A 25,181-nucleotide genomic window follows, 5' to 3' on the forward strand; every position below is an offset into this window, starting at 1 on the left:
ACACAGAATACATTTCCCATAATGCAACTGGATATAGTAATAATATATAATATGCCACATTCACATCATACGTGATGGATCGTAGAGATGAAAGATTCTCCGTTACCACTTCAGTCTGTCCTTTGAGGGTTAGAATACTGAGAGCTGACAATATGATGTCATGAATGTGGGTTTAATCGCACTGAACCCTGGTCTTATGTGAGGCGGCCATGTTCGTTTCCAGACTAACCAGGTCGGATACGTCAGAGCAAGTCGGACACTTAAGACAGAAATTATGATAACTTCCGATATGACATGAATGCAGCCTTTCCATTGGTCCCCCTCAGGTGATGGAGCTATCTGTGAGACATCAACACACACCTGGGAGATATGAGGTGGTCACATGACCACTTCATGAGATGACGAGGGTCATCTGAATGTTAAACTAGTGATCAATTTACAAAGGATTGTGGGATACTGAGATTACCTTTGACCTCCATGTTTAAAAAAAAAACAATCGTCAAGGTGATTAAATCCAACACACCCTCTAACAGACATCGAGAGGACTGACTCAGGTGCTTTACAGGACGTCAGGGGCGCGTTTATTTTAAGTAAACGGTGGTGCACCTTGTTGTGTTGCAGCTATGGCAGCTGAGAAGGACATTCTTTGCACGTTGCTGCTGATTGGGTAACACCTCTGACACACCCACCAAACAAGAGAACACACACACTTATATAGCCCGTTTCACACCGTTTTCAGACTGAACGTGCCCCAGGTGTTTTACCTGTTTCACTCTGAAATGATGACCTCACAGCAGGTGACATGTGATCAAAGTGATGGGGGGTTCAGTTTTCTAATAGTAAACCACTTTTTATTTTTGGGATATTTTAAAGTGAACTTTGAGGATGATGATTATTTTTGATGCAGTGTTTCTGTTTAAACATCTGCTGATTGAGAAAATAAAAGAGTTTTAAAGTGATTTCAAGGTCAAACTGTTTATTTATCTCTGTTATAGCTGCTTCTGACGGCTGTAGAATGCTGTGTTTTTTAAACAGAGTTTGGCTCCAGTCTCCTCTTGATGTCAAACGGAAGGACAGAAAACAGATGTTGAAATATTTCCAGCCATAATCTGCTTGGTTCACTGCTAAAAACCTTAGTTTATCACAAGGCCTGAAATTGTCATTTTTACAAAAACTACATTTGAGATAATTTAGTCAAATTTAAAGCTTAAACATAAAAACATTTTCATAAAATATTTAATTTGATAAGTTTCACAAACTTCATGAGGGAGATGTTTCATCCTTTTAAATGGGAAATGGGCATTATGGAGTCTGGTTTTATTTCTGATAATTTCTCTGTTACAGTTTAATTGATCAGTAATTAATAACGCACAGCAAGTAGATTATTATTATGACTAAAGATCAGACGGTTCAGTCTGGAAACAGCAGCCTCTTTAACGATCCACAAACCTCTCAAGAAAAAATAAAATCATAAATTAATCAAATGAAATACATCATGGATGATGGAGCAATGTTGAGGTACGGAGGCTGAAGAGGGCCAACTCAATACCTTTCAATAAAATGATCGAATATAAACGCAATTATTTTTGTTTATGATGATATCATCCGTTTAAAAACGTAATCAACACATAATGTTAACCTCTGAAATTTACTCTTGACTTTGGAAATAAATGACACTGGAAGAATTTCACAGCTTTCAGTCACGCGTCATGCCGTCATCATATTCACATCATAAAAACTGAACTGTCTCCATGACAACTGAGGACAATCAAGACCACAAGAGGCAGCTGAAACCTCTGGAAAGTTTCCAGTAAGTGGATCTATGGTGTAAAACTACATTTAACATGATTTATTTTTAAATAACGCAAATCCTAAAAATAAGTAAATCAATAATTAATAAAAATAAAGATGACATACTGTTTATAGAACAGTAATTATTAATTATGGTTTAATACATTATTATAATAGATTCACACGGCTCACTTCTGTTTTAAAACCATATTAATTAACATTCATTGATTTATTAGCACTGAATTATCTGAATTATTGAGGTGAATCTCTCCATCAAATGAACACACATCAGAAAGAAGCAGGTTTGATCATTCAACTCCTGCAGTCGAGACTTCGGCTGTAAAATACATTTAGATTCAAACTGACGACTCATGTGGAGCCTCAAAGCTTTAATATCATTAAGACATTATGAAATGAATGATCATAAGTCTTCATTATTGAACGCTGAACACGTTGGGGCAATATTCAACGCTGTTCACACTCAACTTCCTGCTCCTCAGAGGATGAACCCTTTTGAATGACTCCATGATCTTTCCTCTAGCGCCCCCTCAGGACAAACATGTTATCTCCACTACTGTTCAGACTCTAAAGCCCCATTCAGACAGGATGAAGGTCACAGGCGGAGGTGGAGGATGACACCTTCACTGAGCTCGTCTGTAATTTAACTCATTGATCAGGACGACATTTTAACCCTGGTAAAACGACAGGACGTGGTCTGTACATGGACATCAGCAGGACAAAGACTAAAGCCTCTACAGGGGGCGCCGGAGAGCTGAAGGGGAGCCAAAGATACTACGGGAGGCGAATTTGAAACTTCAAACATCACACTACCACTCAGAGTCATAACTTAGTCAGATCTGAACACTTCCACTTCCAGAGGAGATCATTATCGGTGATGTGCATCAGAAAAAAACTCCAGAAATCCACTCAGACATCGGAGAGTAAAGACGCTGCTGAACCTGCCTGAGAAACATCCTATTTTTAAGTTTCCTTCAGTGTCACAGTGATCCAGTGATAGTTGTCTGTACATCCATGAGGACACTGCAGACAAGAGCTGCTAACAGCTGATTCATCTGCTTTAATGGAGACCATGTGACTAAATGTAAACAAATATAGACTAAAGACAACATGTCCGTAAAGAGTATCAGCACCGACCTGCAGCTGACATTACAACAGCACATCTGAGGAGCCTTTACAAGGTCTCGCTCTCCTGATGGCTTTCATTTATTTTATTTTATTTATTGGTTCCCAAACAGACCTATATGTTGGTGTTAGCATGTTAGCATCTATCAGATTAGCAACAACATTTCTGACTACCTCTAAGCCTAACCCTCCATTTTCACACAAAAGACAAATTTCACACTGAGAAACAGGAGCTCATTAAACTACAGGAGGAGCAGCTCACATAGAAACAGGAGCTCATTGTAGCTGTAATTATTACTGTTGGGAGGGTGGAGGGTGGGGTTGTGACCCACATATGGATTAAAATCCCTGACCAGAGCAGGGGATGTTAGAATCTGGCCCCCTCCCCTACAGACAGAAACAATGAACGAGGCTTCAGAACAGATAAATCATCAGACTGTAATGAACTCTTTGTCACTTTGTTAAGAATTCAGTTTGGGGTGACAGATGTGTTTCCATCCGTCTGCTGTCTTCTTCGTGTGTCTGCAGCCCAACTTCCTGTCTGTCAATCTCTTCGATTACAACCGATTAATAAAACAGTCCAGTGACCTCAGTCACAGTAAACGGATCAGAGCAGTCATCCTGTTTCAAGTCAGCAGCTTTGTTTGTTTGTTTTGGAGAAGAAGTGTCTTCCTGTTGGTCGTTTCAATCAATCAATATTTAACATTAATCAGTCCACACGCTTGCTAATAGCACAATGCTAGCAGCTAGCCTCCGCAGGCTAGCTCTACAGTTATTACCCATAATCCCACACGCCTGGCGTCAGTGTGCAGGTCTGAGCCTGGCCATCGTACCGATAAAGCTCAGTAAAAACCAGCAGAGGGCGCCGCCTCCCTGCCTGCCTGCAGTCAGTAACATGTCAATCCTCAGCCTCTGATTGGTGGGTTTAGGCGGGCTGCAGCGGAATACAGCTGACCCCGACCCCCCCCTCGTGACAGACCATGGGGGCCATGAAGGTCCAGCGGTTGGTGTCGGGATTGTACATCTCCACAGAGCTGAGGTTGGACTGTCCATCGTAGCCGCCCACTGCGTACAGACGTCCTGACGTAGAAACCAGCGACACTCTGCTGCGCCGCGTGCTCATGGCCACCAGGAGGCTCCACTGACCTGACGCTGAGCCGAACACCTCCGCCCCGCTCAGGAAACCCGAGCCGTCGTACCCCCCCGCCACATACATGTGACTGCCGAGAGCCGCCGCTCCGTGACGACAACGCTTGTTCATCATAGCCGCCGCCGGGTGCCAACGGTTAGTGTGGTGGTTGTAGTACTCCACCTGCAGGACGGGAGGGAAAGTACAACACATAATACATGAAGACAGATCTGCGTTTAAACATCTGAATGTGAAATACATGAATTACATATCATGTATGAGCCATGGGCCAATTTAAATAAAAAAGGAGGACCTTGGGTTATTTTGTTTGATGAACATCCCAGCAGAGACACAAGTGAGTGGAGCTGCTGGTGGTGATCAGTTGTATTGATCTTTTAGAGAGGTAACTGATCAGTTTCTGTGAGAACTCAATGATCAAACTGACCGTGTTGAAGATCTGTAAACCGTCATGGCCACCAGAGACAAAGATGCGTCCGTCAAACACCGTCACACCGGCAGCACTGCGACTCGCACTCATCTCCGTCACCACTGTCCACCTGCAGCAGTTAGTACCATTATTAATAATATTATTATTGGAATTATTAGATGATTATATCAACATACAACAAGGACAGGACAGTACATACATACATGCCATACATACTGCTGGCCCCTGAATGAAGCTAACTGCTGGCCCCTGAATGAGGCTAACTGCTGGCCCCTGAATGAGGCTAACTGCTGGCCCCTGGTGTCAGGTGAGACTCACCTGTCCGTCTCTGGAGAGTAGCACTCCACTGAGTTCAGAGATGATTTTCCATCGTAGCCGCCACACACATAGATGTGTCCGTCAATCACAACCGTTCCCATGGCGCTGAGGACGACAACATGTGTTGTTACTCCTTTACTGTTTCAGGATCAGTGTATTGATCAGCATTGATCAGTGTATTGATCGGGTTATTGACCTGCGCTGGCTGTTCATGCTCGACACCCGTGTCCAGCCATCTGTCTCCGGGTTGTAAACCTCCACAGTGCTGAGCCGTGATTGTCCATCGTATCCACCAATGGCGTACAGCAGCCCGTTAACAACGGCTACGCCCACTCTGCTGCGAGCCGTCCTCATTGGCTGACAGCGCTCCCAGAAGTTCCCGATTGGATCGAACACTTCGACCACATTTAAGGAGTCACCTGAAAAAAGAAACACTGTCAGCTGAGGACCAATCAAATATCTGCAGTGACATCACACTGTCTGTAAATTTATTCAGACTCCTGAACTGAGCAAGAAACTTTCACAATAAAAGTCTTATTATGATGACTGAGCTTCTTCTACTGTCAGTCTGAGGGGAAACTTTCACAATAAGAGTTCAGTTAAAGAGATATTAAAGCTTTAAACAGGAGGATGTTTGTCTTGATTGATAGGACTCTCAGCCAATCACATTCAGCTGTCACCTGTCACCTGTCAGCTCTACGGCATACCTGAGCTGTTGAGTCCTCCCACAGCGTAGATGAGTCCTGTGATGGATGTGCAGCACCTCTGTCTGGTTTTGAAGGCAGGCAGGTGAGGACGACGCTCTGGCATCAGGTGGAAATCTTTGGCTTCATCCACCAAATCTCTGACAGGACAAAAGACACAGAAGAGACAGAGTCAGAGACAGAGGCAGAGACAGAGGCAGAGACAGAGACAGAGACAGAGGCAGAGACAGAGACAGAGGCAGAGACAGATACAGAGTAAGAGACAGAGACAGAGACAGAGACAGAGACAGAGGCAGAGACAGATACAGAGTAAGAGACAGAGACAGAGACAGAGGCAGAGTCAGAGGCAGAGACAGAGGCAGAGACAGAGGCAGAGACAGAGTCGGAGACAGAGTCGGAGACAGAGTCGGAGACAGAGACAGATACAGAGTAAGAGACAGAGACAGAGGCAGAGGCAGAGACAGATACAGAGTAAGAGACAGAGACAGAGGCAGAGACAGAGACAGAGACAGAGGCAGAGTAAGAGGCAGAGACAGAGGCAGAGACAGATACAGAGTCGGAGACAGAGTCGGAGACAGAGTCAGAGACAGAGCTGGAGACAGAGACAGAGGCAGAGACAGATACAGAGTCGGAGACAGATACAGAGTCGGAGACAGAGTCAGAGACAGAGACAGAGGCGGAGACAGAGGCAGAGGCGGAGACAGAGGCAGAGGCGGAGACAGAGTCGGAGACAGAGTCGGAGACAGAGTCAGAGACAGAGTCAGAGACAGAGACAGAGTCAGAGTAAGAGACAGAGTCAGAGGCAGAGTAAGAGGCAGAGTAAGAGTAAGAGTCAGAGACAGAGTCAGAGACAGAGTCGGAGACAGAGACAGAGGCAGAGACAGAGGCAGAGACAGAGACAGAGTAAGAGACAGAGTCAGAGTCAGAGACAGAGTCAGAGACAGAGATGGAGACAGAGTCAGAGGCGGAGACAGAGGCAGAGACAGAGGCAGAGGCGGAGACAGAGGCAGAGGCGGAGACAGAGTCAGAGACAGAGACGGAGACGGAGACGGAGACAGAGACAGAGACAGAGGGAGAGACAGAGGCAGAGACAGAGGCAGAGGCAGAGACAGAGTCGGAGACAGAGTCAGAGACAGAGTCAGAGACAGAGTCGGAGACAGAGACAGAGGCAGAGACAGATACAGAGACAGAGTAAGAGACAGAGTCAGAGTCAGAGACTGAGACAGAGATGGAGACAGAGATGGAGACAGAGTCAGAGTCAGAGACAGAGACAGAGTCAGAGTCAGAGGCAGAGTAAGAGACAGAGGCAGAGACAGAGATGGAGACAGAGTCGGAGACAGAGACAGAGTCAGAGACAGAGACAGAGGCAGAGGCGGAGACAGAGGCAGAGGCGGAGACAGAGGCAGAGGCGGAGACTGAGTCAGAGTCAGAGACAGAGTCGGAGACAGAGTCAGAGTCAGAGACAGAGGCAGAGACAGAGTCAGAGTAAGAGACAGAGTCAGAGGCAGAGTAAGAGTAAGAGTCAGAGACAGAGTCAGAGACAGAGTCAGAGACAGAGTCAGAGACAGAGTCGGAGACAGATACAGAGACAGAGACAGAGTAAGAGACAGAGTCAGAGTCAGAGACAGAGACAGAGTCAGAGACAGAGACAGAGATGGAGACAGAGTCAGAGGCGGAGACAGAGGCAGAGACAGAGGCAGAGACAGAGACAGAGTCGGAGACAGAGACAGAGGCAGAGACAGAGACAGAGGCAGAGACAGAGGCAGAGACAGAGGCAGAGGCGGAGACAGAGTAAGAGACAGAGTCAGAGTCAGAGGCAGAGACAGAGTCAGAGACAGAGACAGAGTCGGAGACAGAGGCAGAGACAGAGGCAGATATAGAGTAAGAGACAGAGTCAGAGTCAGAGACAGAGTCGGAGTCAGAGTCAGAGACAGAGTCAGAGTCAGTTTGTACATAGACAAATGTTTTTTTTTGTCTCACCTGCATTTATGGCAGCAGCGTACGAGTTCGTCCTGTTGGACTCGGTCTGACAGGAACTGAGGTCGACACAAAGGAAGTCTGATCTTTGACAGCAGCTCCGGCAGCAGAGACTCTCTCCGGTCCCGGTCATGATGAACCCAGGCCAGCACCGCCTCGTACACCTGCACAGGTACAATACATTCAACGCACCTCAAACACCTGCACAGGTACAACACATTCAACAGGTGTGTTTCTCTCTGATGGCTTCAGGTGAGGCGTCTCACCTGTTCCTCTGCTTTGATGTTAAGTTCATCACAGCCAACCAGCTCCAGCACTTCCTCCGTCCTCAGACCCAGAAACTCCTCCGACACAGAGACCTCCACAAAGTGCTGATGGAGGAAGCTGCTGGCTGAGTCGTACAGAGTCGTACACATCATGGTCTCTGCAAACTGACGCACACCCAGACAGTTCTTTGGATGTAACCTGGACACCAGAGAACGGAGGAGACAGACGGGTCAGGAGTCATTTGTTTAATACATTTCATTATTTGATGTCATTGCTCCACATCAGAGGATGTAGTTGTGTCCCCCAAAAACATCTTTTAAGATTCTTTGAACATTGTGGACGAGTGATCATTTTTATCCACAAAGGAGTTGTACAGGTGAGCGTTAGAGTTAATTCCTGAACTTGGGAGCAAAAACCACGTGATATAACAGAAAGCTTCAGAACAGCTACTAAATGGATCTCGATTGTCAGCTGCTGTTTCCAAAGTCAGGAATGGTAATAAATAATACGGGCAGTGTGGTGATAGGGTTAATCAACACTGTTTGAACTCGTTTGGCCAATTTTAAGTCAACATGAATACAAAATGGAAAACTGAACATTTACATTTCAATGATAACTTGATAACTCCATCTGTGGATGAGGATCATGTGATATGATTGAAAGCTCCAGAACAGCTACTAAATGGACCTTGTGGTTAAATTGTTTTGTCAGAGTTTTAAAGTGATGTCATCAGGTCACACTGTCCCTTTAAGGAATACATCTCTGTTTTTTAAAGAGAGTCTGGTAATATTTACAACCTCAGGTCCACTCTTAATGTGTCCACGTACTTTCAACCATACCATGTACTGAATTTCCATATTTTAATAATTTTTCATTGTTTGAATTGTAATTACCATTTAAAGATTGCTGAAATTCAATTTTAATTCTAATTTCGAGAGTTAAATTCATACTTTCATGTTAGCAGACATTTAAGCTTCAGTTCTGTAAATCAAGACTGAACTGTGGCTTTCTACTTCCCGTAGATCAGTGTTTTTCAACCACTGTGCCGCGGCACACAAGTGTTCCGCGAGATATAGTCAGGTGTGCCGTGGGAAATTATCCAATTTCACATTTTTTTTCTAAAAAACACTTTTTGGAAACAAATTAATTATTATCTGCCAATAATGTGCCGTTGTCGGCTGTGAGAGCAGTGTGTTGCAGAGTAATCATGTAATAAATACTCTTCGCCAATAGGCGGCAGCACAGTAATTTGAGACAAGATGCGGCTGCTACCATCTTGTCTCAAAGTACTGTGTCAGTGACAGTGATGGAGAAGTTTTTTAAAAGGAAGAATGCTAACTCCGAACTGGACCCTGGACAAAATTCTGAGCCAGATGAAGGCCCTAGTATGAGTGGAGGTAAAAAAAAAAAGCAAAGACGGCGAGCTCGAGCAAAGCCTCTGGCGCGAGGCAATACGACAAAAGCTATCTTTCATTTGGATTTACTTTCACCGGGGATGCAACTACACCGTTACCGTTGTGCCTGGTGTGTGGTGAAAAGTTATCCAACAGCTGTATGGTCCCAAGTAAACTTAAACGCCATTTCACACTGAGTGAGTAAAAATAAAAAATGAGATTGTGAAATACTTTTTTCTGTGTTTATTTGATTCCTGTTGATAAAACTTTGATGAGAATGACTTTATATTGTTAATATAGGCTACAGAGTTTCAAATTTTAACATTTTCGGCTGGTGGTGTGCCTCGAGATTTTTCCAAAGAAAAACGTGTGCCTTGGCTCAAAAAAGGTTGAAAAACACTGCCGTAGATGATGTGTGAGAGTGTACTGAGCGTGTGCGGTGGTGTGTCACTGACCTCTCCTGCAGGAAGGAGCAGCAGGCGTCTTTAACGTTCTGCAGCTGCAGGAAGCTCGAGCCAATCAGAAGAGACTGGACGTTCTGCTGGTCGATGGCAACATGGCCGCTGTACGCAAAGTTTATCAGAGCCTCCAGAGCACTGCAGGGAGACAGGGACTGGTTGGACTGGTTGCACTGGTATCAGACTGGAGTCAGACTGGTGTCAGACTGGCATGTGGGTACCTGTACTGGTTTTTGGTTACCTGGGGTCCATGCCATGCATCAGGATCTCGTCCTGTTTACACTCCACCATGTCGTTGGTGAACATGGCGTGAAAGTACGGGATGGAGGCGGCCAGAACGATTCGGTGAGCGCTGAACTTATGATCTCCGACCTGCAGAGAGGACCAGAAGGTATTCATACAAAACTGTAGTTTCATCTACAGCAATGCATCATAAACATCTGGAGAACCGAGGTTCATCACAAACATCTGGAGATATGTTCATCACAAACATCTGTAGATACGAGGTTCATCACAAACATCTCGAGATATGCTCATCACAAACATCTGGAGATACGAGGTTCATCACAAACATCTGGAGATATGCTCATCACAAACATCTGGAGATACGAGGTACATCTGGAGATATGTTCATCAGAAACATCTGGAGATACGTTCAACACAAACATCTGGAGATACGAGGTTCATCACAAACATCTGGAGATATGTTCATCACAAACATCTGGAGATACGAGGTTCATCACAAACATCTGGAGATATGTTCATCACAAACATCTGGAGATACGTGGTTTTCACTTCACAGGAAGGGGGTGAAAAAAAGTAAGTATAGCTGTCAGACCGATGTAGAGGAATCAGCAACAACAACCACGTACATATTAAGGATGTGAACAGACAGGTGAACAGACAGACAGGTGCACAGAGAGACAGGTGCACAGACGGGTGTACAGTTTGTCCTGTTAACAAGCCTACATGAGACCAGCAAGATGTCTCCATCCACTGCAGCTCAGCGAGGACCACACAGTAGGAGGTACATATTAAATAGGCAGGAACTTGTGTCTGTAGGTCGAGTTTCATCCAAATGAAGCTCAAATTTAACAGTTAATCTAACAGAAACTCGTGAATATAAAACCTGACTTGCTGCTTGTTTCTGTATGAATATTAGTTCACTGGTTGATGGAGCTAATAAACAGCTGGTGGAGCTGATAAACAGCTGGTGGAGCCGATAAACAGTTGGTGGAGCTGATAAACACCTGGTGGAGCTAATAAACAGCTGGTGGAGCTGATAAACAGCTGGTGGAGCTAATTCTCCGGGCGCTGCCTTTAAACCACAACAGAAGAAGAAGAGAACACAAAGGGATGACTTCATTAAAACATAGATATAATGGTTGGAGAGCTCACCGGCAACATCTGTGGGTTAAAATGTGAACGCACAATAGGAAAACAGCAGGTCTGAGATCAGTGGTCTCCACCTGTCTCTAAAGCCAGACCCTCTCCACTCTGGAGACAGGTCTGGCTCAACCCATCATCATTCTGTGATAGAACATAAAAACGCTCCGGCAACTTCTCAGTATTAATGTGAGGAAGATTACAGTCTCCTCATCGCTCCACACACATCTGATGTTGTCAGCTCTTCACTTTGAGTCACATGCTTCATGTACGGCAGCATTTATTCTGGTTTGATCCACAAATAACTTTTGCACTCAGACAGGAAACTGCAATACTTTTATTTATGTTTGAATTTTCAGTTCAGATTTGTTTTCTGCAGAAATTGACTCCTGAGGACATGAGAAGGCTGCATTGACGTTTACCGTGACTGATCACCATGACAACATGACAGCCAACCAGCAACCTGCTGCCTTGCTGCAGGGCTCCTCAGCGGCAGCAGGTCTCAGGTGTTTCCGGTGTGCGGCAGGTCAAAGGTTAGTCGTGTTAGCTTAAATGAACCTGTTGATGCTAACCGCTTGTGACGTCACTAACCTGTCTAAACTGGCTGTTAGCTTACTTTAATAATCCACTGTTAGCCGCGGTTAGCTGTCAGTGAGTCACAGCTTCTGTTAGCATGTTGTTAGCATCTACACTGTTATCCTGGCTACCTCAGCTAGCTTCCTACTGACGGGCTGTTAGCCGGCTAGCGGGCTAACTTCAGTCTCGACCGTTGCCACTTTTACCTTAAGCGTGACATCACAGAGTTTCCCCTGACGTCGGATCTCCTCCATGACGACATAGCCTCGTGCCGGCAGGTCGTGCACTGAGAAATGAACTAAATCCTCGAGCTCTTCGCAGAGAACGTCTCCCATCGTCAGCAGGAGCGGCGGAGCGGCGCGGACTGAGCCCTCCGAGCTGCCGTACACTGACAGGAGCGGCTGACGTCAAAGCAACCGGAGGAAACACGGAGACATCCGGTCACAGCCTTCAGAATAAAAGACACTGTCTGCTGTCAAAATGGGGAGGGTCAGCTTCATCAGCTGCTGAGAGGATTATAAACACGATGTAACACTTCCGCTTTGGTGTTTAGCCATCAAAATAAAAGTTTAAAGCTCATAAAATGTTTCCTGAATCGGAGCCGTATTCTGAGGGACTTGGGTTTGAAGACGCAAAAAAACATGTCTTTATTTTTTCAGGGGAGTTTCACAGTTTAACAACTGAAGGACAAACAGCAGGAGCTTCAGTGGTGGAAATGAGCGGGACGTAAGTAGACTGGTTGTATGTTTAAATCAATCTGGCAAATAAATCCTGATGAAACAGGTTATCGCACTCCATTGAAATTAAGTCTAAATAAAGTGAGGAGGTCTGAATAGTTTCCATATAAATCTGGAAGCATAAAAACATCTTTCGTTTTAACTTGGAAATGCTCACAAACTGTTGTTAAACTCTAATTGTTGTATGGAAGTAGGTGACATCACCTTTTTCTACCTGAGCTGTGCCCACTTCAACCCAGTCAGAAGAGCTGCCAGAAAAACACAAAAATACCCCAAACTGTGTTTCTGTAAAACCCTGAAGCTGAAGGAGGATATCAGTTTCAGGTCTTTATTGTGAATCGTTGTTTTCCTGCTCAGATAAAACAGCAAGTGAAGTTTCTATCAGATACAGAGACATTCATTTAAAGATGTGCACCAAGGCGCACACTACATCAAACTCTGACCAGGAAAACCTCCTAACTATATAATTCACGTCTTACATTCACATGCTGGTTTACAGTAACCCGTTGTACAGGCAGTGTGAGGAGACTAATTATGTTTATCACAATGAGATAGAGTAACAGCAATAGCAATATAAATGAAGACCACCAACTTTACTGAAAAAATTATATTAAATGTTAAATTAAATTCTTCAGATATAATTTAAACCAGTTGATTTTGATAATTAGTTATGGGTTACAAAGAACATTTACATTAAAAAGGATCTCACTGAGTTGGGAACGTGTAGATATCTAATGAGAACATAAGAAGCTTGTGACGTTTCGTCTGCTTCGCTGAACAAACTGTACATAAAGAGAAGTCATTACATTTCTTCTGAACTGCCTCAATAACAGGGAGATTACTTTTTTCAAATTAAGGTTTAAACCTGATACTTCACAGAATTTAGATTTAGCAGATAGAGCCAAAGGAACTTCTTTAGTACTTGTTAAAAAGTGTTGTATCATCATCGATAGTTTGAGTTCCTTTAAAAGAGTTCTTTAACATTAAAAAGCTTGAAACTTGGGAAGTGATATTATTATCTTTGTAAAGTTAAAGAAATGTATGACTGACTGAATCAGAAGAATTACAGGGTCACCAGAGATCAGAGATATTAGAAACATGACGTCATCAGCAGATATCACCATTGATTAGTAATGTATCTATCTTCACTGGAGACTGAAGCAGGAAGTTTGACATTTCAGTAGAAGATGTGTGATAAATCATTTTAATACTCCACTTTGTTTCATCACATTCCATTTTGAAACTGTTATTTGCTTTTTTGACATCTTTCAAAGAGTTGAATATACTGTCATTATCCTGAATATATTATATAGGAGCACAATCCTCTGTTTGTAATTTAGTGAATTTCTTTTTTTATACTAAAAGCATACTTGCTATTCTTCTCTGCCTCTTCTTCATCACATCAGATCTTCGTCTCCTAACATAGCTGACTCCTCGATAAACTGAATTAGTCACTGTTCTGTTCAATAACACAACTTTATAATATCAAACCTGGAAGTTAGTTTGCTCTGTCAGCCAATCAAACAGCAGCTCGACACGAATAAAACAAGAGAAGACAAAACACTTGTAGTAAAAAACAAACAATGAAAAGTTTTATTTACATATTTCTATGTTTGACACCTGAACACGCTATCTGAAGTCCCTTTTAGTTTGGATGATGGTGCGTTCAGGAACATCAGTCAGTTCATAAACACAGTCAGATGTAAACAGGTAAAGTAACATCTGGACTGCAGTCGGGTTCATGTTTCAACTCAAATCTGTTTCACTGCTGCTCGAAGCTCAGATGTCCAAGTGTCCCTGAACAAGGCAACAACAGTCTCAGCTGTGGGACAATTCAGTGAATTGTTTATGTCCTCACTGTTCTTTCAAACTGTTGTAAACTCGGGCAGTGACGCACTGGGACTTTGTCTCTGTTCCTGGGTCAGTGGAAGAGTTTTGCTTAAAAGTAGCATTAGCGGCTAACGTTAGCATCACTAGCCCTGTGTTGAGGCCCGCCTGGTATCATCTGCATATTTCATGATAAGTTAACTAACTCTGCAGCAGCGTTGTTCACAGGAGACGTCTCCTTCAGTTTGTGGATGAAGTGAAGCCGGTCTGTGATTGGAGGACACAGAGAGCTGATTTCTTTCCAGATTTCAAATAAAACACAAACAAAATGTTGATTAGGAAAATGATCAGCATGAATGGAAAATATTTGTGATTTGTAGTTAAAACATGACAAACAGCAGTATGGCCCTTTAACCCGGCACAGTAACAAACTGAAGAAGAAGAAGGTTTCTTAGAAAGAGGCCATTACTCTACGCCGACAGGTCACTGCTGTCGAAGCGTTCCTGGTCGTAAACCTCTGCGACCACCTTGTGTCCTCCGAACCAGCGGTGATTGAGTGCCTGGATGGCTTGGTTCATCTCAGCCGCCTCCGAAAACTCCACAAAGATCTTAACAATGACGTCGGCGTCGTCCTCCTCGCCCTGACGCTCCTGGTAGATGATGACACGCTTCACCTGGCCGAACTTCCCGCACTCCTCTGTGACCTCACCCTCCAAGTCGCCGTCGATGTCGTCAGGGCCGACCATGTTCCTCAGGACCATCACGGTCGACTGACGGGGGGTCAGAGAGAGCAGCTCAATTAGTTTGGTCGATTTGTGTGGAAGTATGTGACAACATATATTCACATATACAGAAGGGTCCAAAGGTCTGAGACCACACTGAAAATCTCAAATCATCACAAAGTTTGAGGATTCAGAAACATGTAAAATGAAGAAATGTTTTGATTCTGGGTCATCAGGTTTGACACAAACCTGTGGAGTCAATGCTGTCATTAAAGAAAAAGGGGGACATACCAAAGACTAAGATTCTCCTAAATCCCTGAACATCTTTCAACGATTCAACTTTTCACTCCTGTTGTTGAGCTGATATTATCATTTGTAATAGTATTACATTCAAACAAATGCAAATAGGAGAATCTTGACTGGTGGTCTCAGACTTTTGTTCGATTTCACAACACTATTGACTATCAGATAAAGTGAAATGTGCAATTGAAGTTTTGGTTTGTCGTGATTTTAGCTAAAATCTAATGAAGATGAAACCTTTTCGAACATTAATTCCAAACTAACACCTCAGGTTGCTGCACCTTCAGGTCTGAAAATCCATTAACTTAAAGCCGGACTGCAGAACTCTTGTCTCCCCCTTCTGGAGGATGCCTACAGGTTTTTCCCAGCCCAGAGCCATGTCGAGAGAGAGTTACGTCAACTCCGTTCGCTAACTAATTACCAAAAATCACAGTTCTGTCTCTCTGTATTTATCATTTACCTCTGTCTACTGAAACACAGTGACCTGGTGGTGAGAGGGTTAATCAGCACTGTGTGAATGTGATGTTCTCTATAATTAAAGTTCAGCTTTAACTTTCTTACTTATTTGTATTTATATTTCCTACCAGTTTCTGGACGGTACTAAAAGAATGTTTTTACAGTTTTGCCCTGGTTGTTAGTGTCTTTCTCCCACAGGAGGAGTTCAACCCTCCTCCTGGTTGTCAGTGCCTCACTCCTGGGGGGCAGGACTTGAACCCGTACCTCCTGCTTGCGGAGCAGTTTCCTCATCACCATGTGCCTGGCGTTGCTGCCGCTGATGCTCATGTGCTCCTGCTCGCTGAGCGGCTCTGTGGCTCCGTCCTGCTGCGCCTCCTGTTGACGCTCCTCCTCTTCTTTCCTCTTCACTTCAGAGCTGAACGAGGCCACAGGTGCTGGGGGTGTAGCCAGCACCGGGTTCACCAAACCCACCTGAGGCAGGCCGGTTCGGGCCGGGGTCACACCTGAAACAGACAGGAAGCAGGAAGGACAGGTTGATCAGATGGGCCGCCGTCCGGCCACAGGGAGCCGCCCCCGGCTGCCGGAAAGGAAGAACCTCGTCCTGGATGGCAGCTTCTCCACCAGACTGGGACTGACTCCCCCGCCTCTTCTACCAACCAGAGCATACACTGGGTGCACCGGTTTAACACGTCTTTACCGCCCTGCTCAGGAGACGGGTGGACTTTAAACTACAATGCTTAAACCGACTTCATGCTTCTGCTTTCAATCAGCAGTAAAAGAAGGTATTAACTCCACCCACCTACGTCACCAGCCAACCAGCAGTAAACAAGTGCACCCACAGACTGTACAGTGTGAAGCATCCTGACTGTGACTCTCAGCTGTGACCATGTTGAATTAAATACTTACGGTTGGTGCAGAAATAATCTCAGGAAACAGGAAGCTGTCACATGTTTGGACTTTAAGATCAGAGGAAGATGAACAAGCCCCACTAATTAAAGGCAACCCCCCCCCCTCGGCTCAGGAATGTGAGCAACATGACTGAAACTCCACAAATCACACAGGCTCTGAGACTCACTGGCCAATAGGAATGAGGGGCAATGTTTAAAGGGAGGGGCTACAACCAGTCCTCTTCACTTGGTTGGTCAGTGTGCAGCAAAGGGGAGGGGTTAAGAGGTCACTGTTGGTGCAAATGTTGGGGGTCGAGAGAGGGGGGGAGAGGAGAGAAAAAACAGAGAGAGAGAAAAAAAGACAATAAAAGAGAAAATCTATTAGTGGAGATGCTTCTGACAAAGCGACACAAACAACAACTGGGACAAACTGCCGCAACCTTCAGAGGAATCTCGTCAAGAACAAGATCCATATTTTCTGCACACTAGTGATTATCTTGTTTGCACAAGATAAAAAAATACAATCTTTCAGTACTTCAAAAGAAGATAGACGTCTATCCTGAATCAGGAAAATAAAACAAACATTCACAAAAATATTACAAAACTGTGTCTCTGTGTGTTTGTGACGGCAGGTAACAGTCTACAGGTGTGTGAGGTGGGGTGGGAGGGGTTTGGAGGATAAACTGCTGCAATGCTGTGATGAATATGATCAGACTATGACTCGCTGCACACTGACACTTCAGGCAAGAGATCTTTCATGTGATTGGACAGCAGGACATCTCGGTATTGTGTGGGTGGGGCTGTAGGTGTTCCTACCTGTGATGACACCTGGAGCCTGAGCAGCCATGACGGCCTGAGGAAGTCCTCCCAGCTGCTGAGAGAGGAGCACCGGTCCGGCCAGAGCTCCGAGCACCGACGCTCCCTCCTGAACGCACCACAGAACAAACTATATCAAATAACGTGAAAATACAGCAGAAATATACACACCTGTGGAAAAAAGTAGTACATAGTAAATCAACTATCCTACTACCCAATATATATCGAATACTGCCATAATTATGAAAAGTACTGCATAAAATACTGCCCTTCATCCAGTACTACAGTGTTGTAAGACAACAGCCACTGCTATTGGTGGGTGGAGCTTCATGAGTTACCTGAGCAGTGATCTTGGCAGTGGCAGTGGCGGCGGCGGCGGCGGGGAGACCACCAGGGGTCGTCGGCGTGAGGAGGGGTACGGGCGGAGTAACGGCTTTCCCCACCTGCAGGTACTGACCCCCCAGGTCAAAGAGGTTCATGGAGGCAACGGCGTCCTGAGAAGACTGAGCCTTCTCGTACTCTGGACACAAAACCATCAGGCGACCGTTAGCTAAACCATGAAATGCAGTCCAACAAGAGTACAATCTACAGCCTCCCCAGTGGCCCCCTGAGGTTGTAGGATTCATTCCACTCCAGAAAAACTGCAGAGGGGGCCAGGCCTTTATTTGAGTATATTTGCTGATATTTTCTCCTCTCTGCTCCTGATCTGCTCCCGTTTTGTTTAGTTTACTTTATTTGCACATATAAATGTAGAATTTAAAAAGGTTTGACCGTTGTGCCGGAGAGGTTAGAAGCCAAAGAAGATACCTCCTCTAAAAAATATCAATAGCTAGCTTGAAACTCGAGAAAGCAGCAAAACTAAAATAGAAATGTACAATTTACACAGAAGTTTGTTTTTATAGGTTGAGATTTGAGTTTTTTGAATAATGATAATGTTGATTGCAGTGATGGAAGAAAGATGGTCCTCTACATTTCAATGAATATTGATTAAGGGAAGTCTGAACACACACGGCTGCTATATGTTCACATTTTCTGAAGAGCAGATGAGTCGCATCTATTAGGAAAGCTGAAACTCTGAGATGAGTGGGACTATAGCAGTTTAGCAACACATAACATAAAGATTAAGGAAAATAAGATGTACAGGAATAATTCATCAAAGAACGAACTCAAGTCTTATTATGTCTACTAAGACTATGAACTGTATTTTAATGTTGTCTATGAATATTTTGCCTTTTTGTTACAAAATACCATAAAATTAGATTATTTTGTTTGTTCATCTGAAACCATTTAGAAAGAGGTGATAGCTCGTCAAATCTTTGTGTGAAGCAACTGTTCAACGGTTTGTCCTGTTAAAGTTTCAAATTAAAAGCCCTTCATTTCCTAAAAAGGCTTTTAATGTGAAGTTTGTGCCAGACCTTACTGTGAATTGTTCAGTCACTTCCTCTATTCCCTTATGGTTCTCAAACACAGCTGCTGCTGTACTTGTAGGTTCCTGCTGTCAGATCAGTTTCAACTGAAAGACTGTTTATGAAAACGGCACCAAGACAATCCAAGACTGAATTGTTTGATTTGTTTTTCTGTCCTGTGACATTTTGGGATCTTTGTCATCCATCTGTTACGCAAGAAATAAAAGCTGAACTGCCCCCAAGACAGAAGTTGGTTGGATGGAGCCAGAAGAGACAACTAACCATCATTGTTTATCGATGAATCTGTTATATTTTCTTGATTAATCAATTAATAATTTAGTCTATAAAATGTCAGAAAAAAGGTGAAGGATCCATCTCGGTTTCTCAGAGTCCAAGCTGACGTCTTCAAAAGTCCAAAACTCAAAGAGAGTCAGTTCACTGAGATAGAAAACAGAGAAAAACAGAAAACATTCATATTTGAGAAACTGGAACGGAGAAGTTTGGGTTAAAATATGACAAACGATTAATTGATTATCAAAATAGTTGCAGATTCGTTTTCGATTCATCGACTAATTTCAGTTCTTGTGTCACAGTATTGTGTTGTAGCTTCGATTAGAAAGTGCAGCTATTTGGATTTAATTTCTTGTTCCAGCGACTCAGATGTTCCTGCTTCAGTTCATGTGACAGTAAACTATCCAAATCTCGTTAGTTACTACCCTGTTTTCTACAGAACCGTACCTTTTTCAAACTATTATTATTATTGTTATCTTACTACCTCGGACAGTTGATTCTTCAAGGTCAAGAATCAGCTGAATATCTGTGATTGAAGTACCATGTTTTGTTTGTCGTGTCCTCGAACATTCTGGATCATTTCTCCAATGTTAGCTTCGTGGTTATAAATGTTGCCAGCTCACCAATGAAGCCGTAGCCTTTGTGCCGTCCAGTTGGTGGTTCGCGGGCCAACATGCAGGACTTGATCTTTCCAAAGGCCTCAAAGACGCTCTTGATGTCGTCGTCGGAGAGGTCGGGGTGGACAGACGCCACGTAGATCCTGTTAAAGGCACGCGCTTCTTCCGCCAGCTGGTCGATGATTGGCTGAGCTTGACCAATGTTACTGGGTCTCCCGACCTGCAAGACAAGCAGGAGGGAAAAATACAGAAATCAGAGGATTGACTGAAACATGAGGAGACAGACCTGTTGCTCAAATTTAAACCGGTCAGCAGCTGAAGTTTAGTCTTTTTAAACTGGAAGTGTCTCTTCTGGTCAGTGATGGTCTGCGCTGGACCCACCAGCCTGTTATACCAGCTGGATCTGGACTCACCTTGATGTTTCTGCCCCCAAGGACGACCGAGTTCATCTGTTCTAGAGCCAGCTGAGCCGCCTCAGGCATCTCGTACTCTACGAAGGCAAAACCCTGCAGAGACACAGACACAAGAAGAAGAAGATTTAATGAAGAAAACAGCAACAACAGGATGAAACTGATTTTAGAGATTTTAGAGCTCATTTCTGTCAAAGGGGACCTTTTAGGCTCAGCTCTAAATTTGTATTTGGAGACTCCACTAGAGCAGCTTTACATGATTCATAGTTCAAAAAGTCCTTCTTCATCTTAGTCTGGTTCATCTGGACGATACTGGGAAAAGTTGATCTACTAACCAGTGAGGCAGATCATTAATTATATTAAGATGTTGTTGTGTTGCTGCTGGCTGTCACTGAACTTCTAGAGAGTGTGACAAAGACTTTCCATGCAGCATATAACTTTGTCTTTGAAGAAGAAATAAACATATAGCGTCTGTCTCTGACGGTCTGAAAGGCTCCAGTGCGGTCCAGGTTCAGGTCTGAGTTTTACACCTGTGCAGAGCTGTGTGCTATTGAGAGGACTAGATGGTTGGTTGGATAGATAGATGGATGGTTGGATGGATGATGAAAGGATGGTTGGATGGATGGATGGATGATTGGATGGAAGGATGGATGGTTGGATGGATGGATGGATGGATGGATGGTTGGATGGATAGATGATGGATGGATGGATAGATGGATGGATGATAGATGGATGGATGGTTGGATGACAGATGGATGATTGAAAGGATAGATGGATGGTTGAATGGATAGATGGATGGATGATAGATGGATGAATGGAAGGATGGATGAATAGATGGATGGATAGATGGATGGGTGGGTGGATGATAGAAGGATGATGGAAGGATGGATGGTTGGATGGATGGAAGGATGGATGGTTTGATGATAGATGGATGGATGATGAAAGGATGGTTGGATGGATGGATGGACAGATGGTTGGATGGATGATAGATGGATGTTGGATGGATAGATGGATGGATGAAGGATGAATGGTTGGATGGATGATAGATGGGTGGATGGATGAATAGATGGATGGATTGGTGATAGGTGGATAGATGGATGGATGAATAGATGGATGGATGGATGGATGGATGGATGGATGGATGATGGATTGGTGATAGATGGATGGATGGTTGAATGGATAGATGGATGGATGGATGGATAGATGGATGATAGATGGATAGTTGATGGATAGATGGATGGATGGCTGAATGGATAGATGGCTGGATGGATGATAGATGGATGGATGGAAGGATGGATGGTTGGATGGATAGATGGATGAATAGATGGATAGTTGGATGGATAGATGGATGAAAAGATGATAGATGGATGGATGGTTGGATAGATGGATGGTTGGATGGATAGATGGATGGATGGATGGATGGATGGAAGGATAGATGGATGGATGGATGGATGGATGATAGATGGATGGATGGATGGATGGAAGGATAGATGGATGGATGGGTGATAGATGGATGGTTGAATGGATGGATGATAGATGATAGATGGAAGGATGGATGGTTGGATGGATAGATGGATGGTTGAATGGATAGATGGTTGGGTGATAGATGGATAGATGGATGGTTGAATGGATAGATGGATGGATGGTTGGATGGATGGAAGGATGGATGGTTGGATGGATGAATGGATGGTTGGATGAATGATAGATGGATGGTTGGATGGATGGATGGTTGGATGGATGGATAGATGGATGGATGGATGAAGGATGGATGGTTGGATGGAAGGTTGGATGGATAGATGGATGGGTAGATGGATAGAGGGATGATAGATGGATAGTTGGATGGATAGATGGATGGATGGTTGGTTGGATAGATGGATGGAAGGATGGTGGATGGATGGATGGATACATGAACAGAGACAGAGAAAAGAGAGGGTGTGTTAACGTCTGACCTTGTGTTTCATGGTGACAGAGTCCCAGGACATGTCGATGCTTTTGATTGGTCCAAACGGTGTGAAGGCCTGTCTGATGGTGTCCTCTCCCAGTTCGTAGTAGATGGATCCGACATAAACTCGACACATGATGGCCAGAGCTCTCTGACGCTGAGCTGCTACCTGAACACACGCAGACAGGAAGTCAAACAGCTGAACCAAACCAGAACATCACAACCTGGGACAGTTTGGTCTGGATTGATTTGGATTGAAGGTTTTGGCTCAGGAAGGACTCTGACCTGGACACTAAGGTCAGTAGCTTCAGAATCAGATTACAGTCTAGGAAGGAGAACTTACTGGACAGAGACGCTCTGAGACTATGAACTTTACTTGTATAATTGCTCTCATGCTGCATATCAAGCATCTTACTGGATATGACTTATTGATCAGTTGGAATGAATGAACGTTAAATGAATGAATTATTGTTATTACAAATATATAAAGAGACTATTGGTCAGATTATTACAGTAAAGTGATTTTATATATAAGACACACTGATGGAGATAATAAATGAATGACAGATCAGTAATGTTTCTCAGTTCAGACTGTTTGACCTGAAACAGTTTCAGGTGTTTTTCAGACCGACATGTTGAATCACCATCAGATAGCAGTAGAGAGCTTCATGTCTGAAGTCAGTACAGACTCACAGACTCTTTGATACTTCTGATCTCGTCTGGTCCAGTTGTTTTATTTTTGTCTCAGTGTTAGTGGACTGTAAACAAGTCCAGGAAGAAGTCCAGGACTTCTGCTCAGCTGTATGGTGTCATCTGTTAATGTCACAGTGATGTCATGACTAAAAATGTTTGTGTTATAAACTGGAGGTGTGGCAGGGAGGCTCCAATCTATCCAGGTGAGTCATGGGACATGTCTGTGTGTGTTAGTGAAGCTCTGCATGAGATGAGCTTTTGATTTCGAATAACATCAAATACAGAAGTGACTTACTGACTGGAGAGGAGACAGACCGTCGCCCAGACCCATGGACAGAGACGCCATCTGAGAGACAAACAGGGAGACAGACAGAGAAAGAGACAGTTGAATGTCTACAACATCCTGAACATCTTCCTCTTCCTCTCTTAGGCCTCAGTTTGGATGCTGATGATGAGAGACTTCATGTTTGTATAATTTCCCCCCGGGGATCAATAAAGTATTTCTGATTCTGATGTTTATGGCTTAAATAAATACTGAGCAGCGATCATGTGACTTCATGTCCTTTCATTCATCTCCAGCTGATGTGAGGCATCCATGTTTGTTTGTGATATCAGAGCTCTGACTGTGAACATAGAGATATGTATGTATATATATATATATATATTATGTGTGTATATATGTGTTACCTGCAGGCTGGTGATCTGCTGCTGCTGAGCCAGAGTCTGTTTGACCAGAACACTCTTGATGCTCTGCTCCATGGCGTACTTCTTTGCCTGCAGACAGCAAACAGCCAATCACAGCTCACATTGTCCAACCAGCTCTGACACACACACAAACTGTATATATATATACGTGTGTGTGTGTGTGTGTGTTACCCTCTGCAGCGCCTCCTGCTGGTTGGGGGTGAGCGGGGGCAGGCCCAGCTTGGTGGTGGTGCTCTGTCCGTTCTCCATGATGAGAGCCGGCCCTCCCTTTTAACACCACCAACAGGTGAACAAAACAAACACACCCTTAGGTACCTCAGCTCAGATTAAACAGCTGTTTATATGCAGTTTTTGATTCTTCCTCGCCACATTCAACTGAGTAGAACTGGGCTCATCACTGCCTCCTGTGGTCAGTGCGGGAACAACAGCCACTATAACAGTGTCTCAGTGAAGCATGACAGTGGGACAGTTCCCCCAGCAGCCACAGGGGGCAGAAATTAGCCTGTTTTGACAAACAGTTTGTTTCAGTGTTACAGGAGACGAAGACAAATTCATCTGGTTAACTGGGAACAGCTGTGATAACCAGAAGCACAGTTTGTATGAACAGCTAACTTTGTTTGTTTCTATTAGTTTCTTGAACGTTTCGACCTTCACGTGTTTATTCTCTGACAGCATCTCGAACACTTTAAACAGCTCGACAGACACAAGTTAAAAATGCTCCAGAAGAACTTCGACACAAGTTTCTGAAGAAGAAAGATCAGAATAGAAACTATGAAGTTAAATACAATAAACCGACTTTATTTTACACATTTGGCAGCTGAGGAGACAGACATCTGATCAAACTTCACTTTGAAACTTTGTTTGAAAAGTGCTGAATAAATTAACTTTTTCATTATTATTATTATTATCATTATTATTATTATAACTATTATTATGGAGGGTTGTCTCTGAGCTCTCTTGATAATGACACCGTCATATTTCCATGTTTAACGTTAATATCAGAATGATGATGAAAATGATCCGTTGGTTCTGGATCTGCAGCCACTGATCGATCTGTTGTTGCCCATCACTGGTCAGACTGAACTTCCTGTTTCACTGTCCAGGTGTTCTTCAGCTAGCTTTGCTAACAGAACCGTCCAGAACTTCTTAGTTAGCCTAGCTTAGCTCCTCTAACTCTGCAGCTGGTAAAATTAATAACGTTTATATAAAAATGTATACGTACATATATGTATGTATATATAAAATATGCATTTCAGTTTAACTGCTGTCAGAAAAAACAACAAGCAGCTTCACGTCAGTCCGGTTCCTCCTGCTAGCATTAGCTTAGCATGTCTCCATCAGAGCAGGTAAACACAAAGAATCATCTCATTCTTCATACCGCGGAAACTGTCACTGCCATACAGCTCGGCTCCGGCTCCAGCTAACCCTAACCCTAACCCTCTCTGAGCTCCTTAATCTCTTCAATTGGATCAAAAACACAATATTGATGGTTAGTGTCTTTGCCGCCCCCAACACCAGCAGCACCGCAGCCCTACGTCACATCCTCCTTGAGCGGGCTTCAAAATAAAAGACTTGTTAGTAGTTACAGAGACTGAATCCATCTGGATCCTTTTTATTCCAAATAAAATAGACAATTAATTAAATTAATAAAATATATGAAGAAATTAAATAAATATGACGTGAAAAATATAAATACAACTTCCTTAAATTGTTGAAGTATCCACTGAAATAAATTGTTTATTCCAACTCTAACTAATGTATAAACATGTAGAATAGAGTTG

General features: G+C 43.7%; 2 protein-coding genes across 2 annotated transcripts; both read right to left on the reverse strand.

Moving 5' to 3' along the window:
• Positions 1-2,828: 2,828 nt before the first annotated feature.
• klhl18 (kelch-like family member 18) lies at positions 2,829-11,956 on the reverse strand. The gene is made up of 10 exons (XM_070919025.1): positions 11,798-11,956; positions 9,871-10,001; positions 9,627-9,767; positions 7,777-7,975; positions 7,514-7,674; positions 5,537-5,673; positions 5,026-5,248; positions 4,830-4,934; positions 4,509-4,620; positions 2,829-4,246 (listed from the first exon to the last, which is right to left on the reverse strand). Exons 1-10 carry the CDS (start codon positions 11,924-11,926, stop codon positions 3,860-3,862), a joined length of 1,725 nt encoding a protein of 574 aa, XP_070775126.1. The 5' UTR covers positions 11,927-11,956; the 3' UTR covers positions 2,829-3,859.
• Positions 11,957-13,898: 1,942 nt separating this feature from the next.
• On the reverse strand, positions 13,899-24,892 carry puf60a (poly-U binding splicing factor a). Its single transcript, XM_070918249.1, has 11 exons — positions 24,779-24,892; positions 23,572-23,667; positions 23,383-23,469; positions 22,991-23,041; positions 22,010-22,171; positions 20,064-20,156; positions 19,657-19,870; positions 17,675-17,856; positions 17,337-17,445; positions 15,898-16,136; positions 13,899-14,925 (listed from the first exon to the last, which is right to left on the reverse strand). The coding sequence occupies exons 1-11, from the start codon at positions 24,797-24,799 to the stop codon at positions 14,626-14,628; spliced, it is 1,554 nt and encodes a 517-aa protein (XP_070774350.1). The 5' UTR covers positions 24,800-24,892; the 3' UTR covers positions 13,899-14,625.
• Between the last annotated feature and the right edge of the window lie 289 nt (positions 24,893-25,181).

Source organism: Enoplosus armatus, chromosome 14 (assembly GCF_043641665.1).
Source record: "Enoplosus armatus isolate fEnoArm2 chromosome 14, fEnoArm2.hap1, whole genome shotgun sequence".
In the NCBI taxonomy this organism is placed as follows: domain Eukaryota; kingdom Metazoa; phylum Chordata; class Actinopteri; order Centrarchiformes; family Enoplosidae; genus Enoplosus; species Enoplosus armatus.

Bases quoted from the DNA above. Each gene is read 5' to 3' on its own strand.
- klhl18 (XM_070919025.1), bottom strand. From the start codon at position 11,926: ATGGGAGACGTTCTCTGCGAAGAGCTCGAGGATTTAGTTCATTTCTCA. The intron at 9,768-9,870 runs GTAACCAAAAAC...GTCTCCCTGCAG, and splicing joins ATGCATGGCATGGACCCCAG to TGCTCTGGAGGCTCTGATAA. The intron at 5,674-7,513 runs GTGAGACAAAAA...TTGTCCTGTCAG, and splicing joins CGCTGCTGCCATAAATGCAG to AGATTTGGTGGATGAAGCCA.
- puf60a (XM_070918249.1), bottom strand. From the start codon at position 24,799: ATGGCAGTGACAGTTTCCGCG. The intron at 19,871-20,063 runs GTGAGTCCAGAT...CTTGTCTTGCAG, and splicing joins TTGGGGGCAGAAACATCAAG to GTCGGGAGACCCAGTAACAT. The intron at 16,137-17,336 runs GTAGGAACACCT...TGTCTGTTTCAG, and splicing joins GGCTCCAGGTGTCATCACAG to GTGTGACCCCGGCCCGAACC.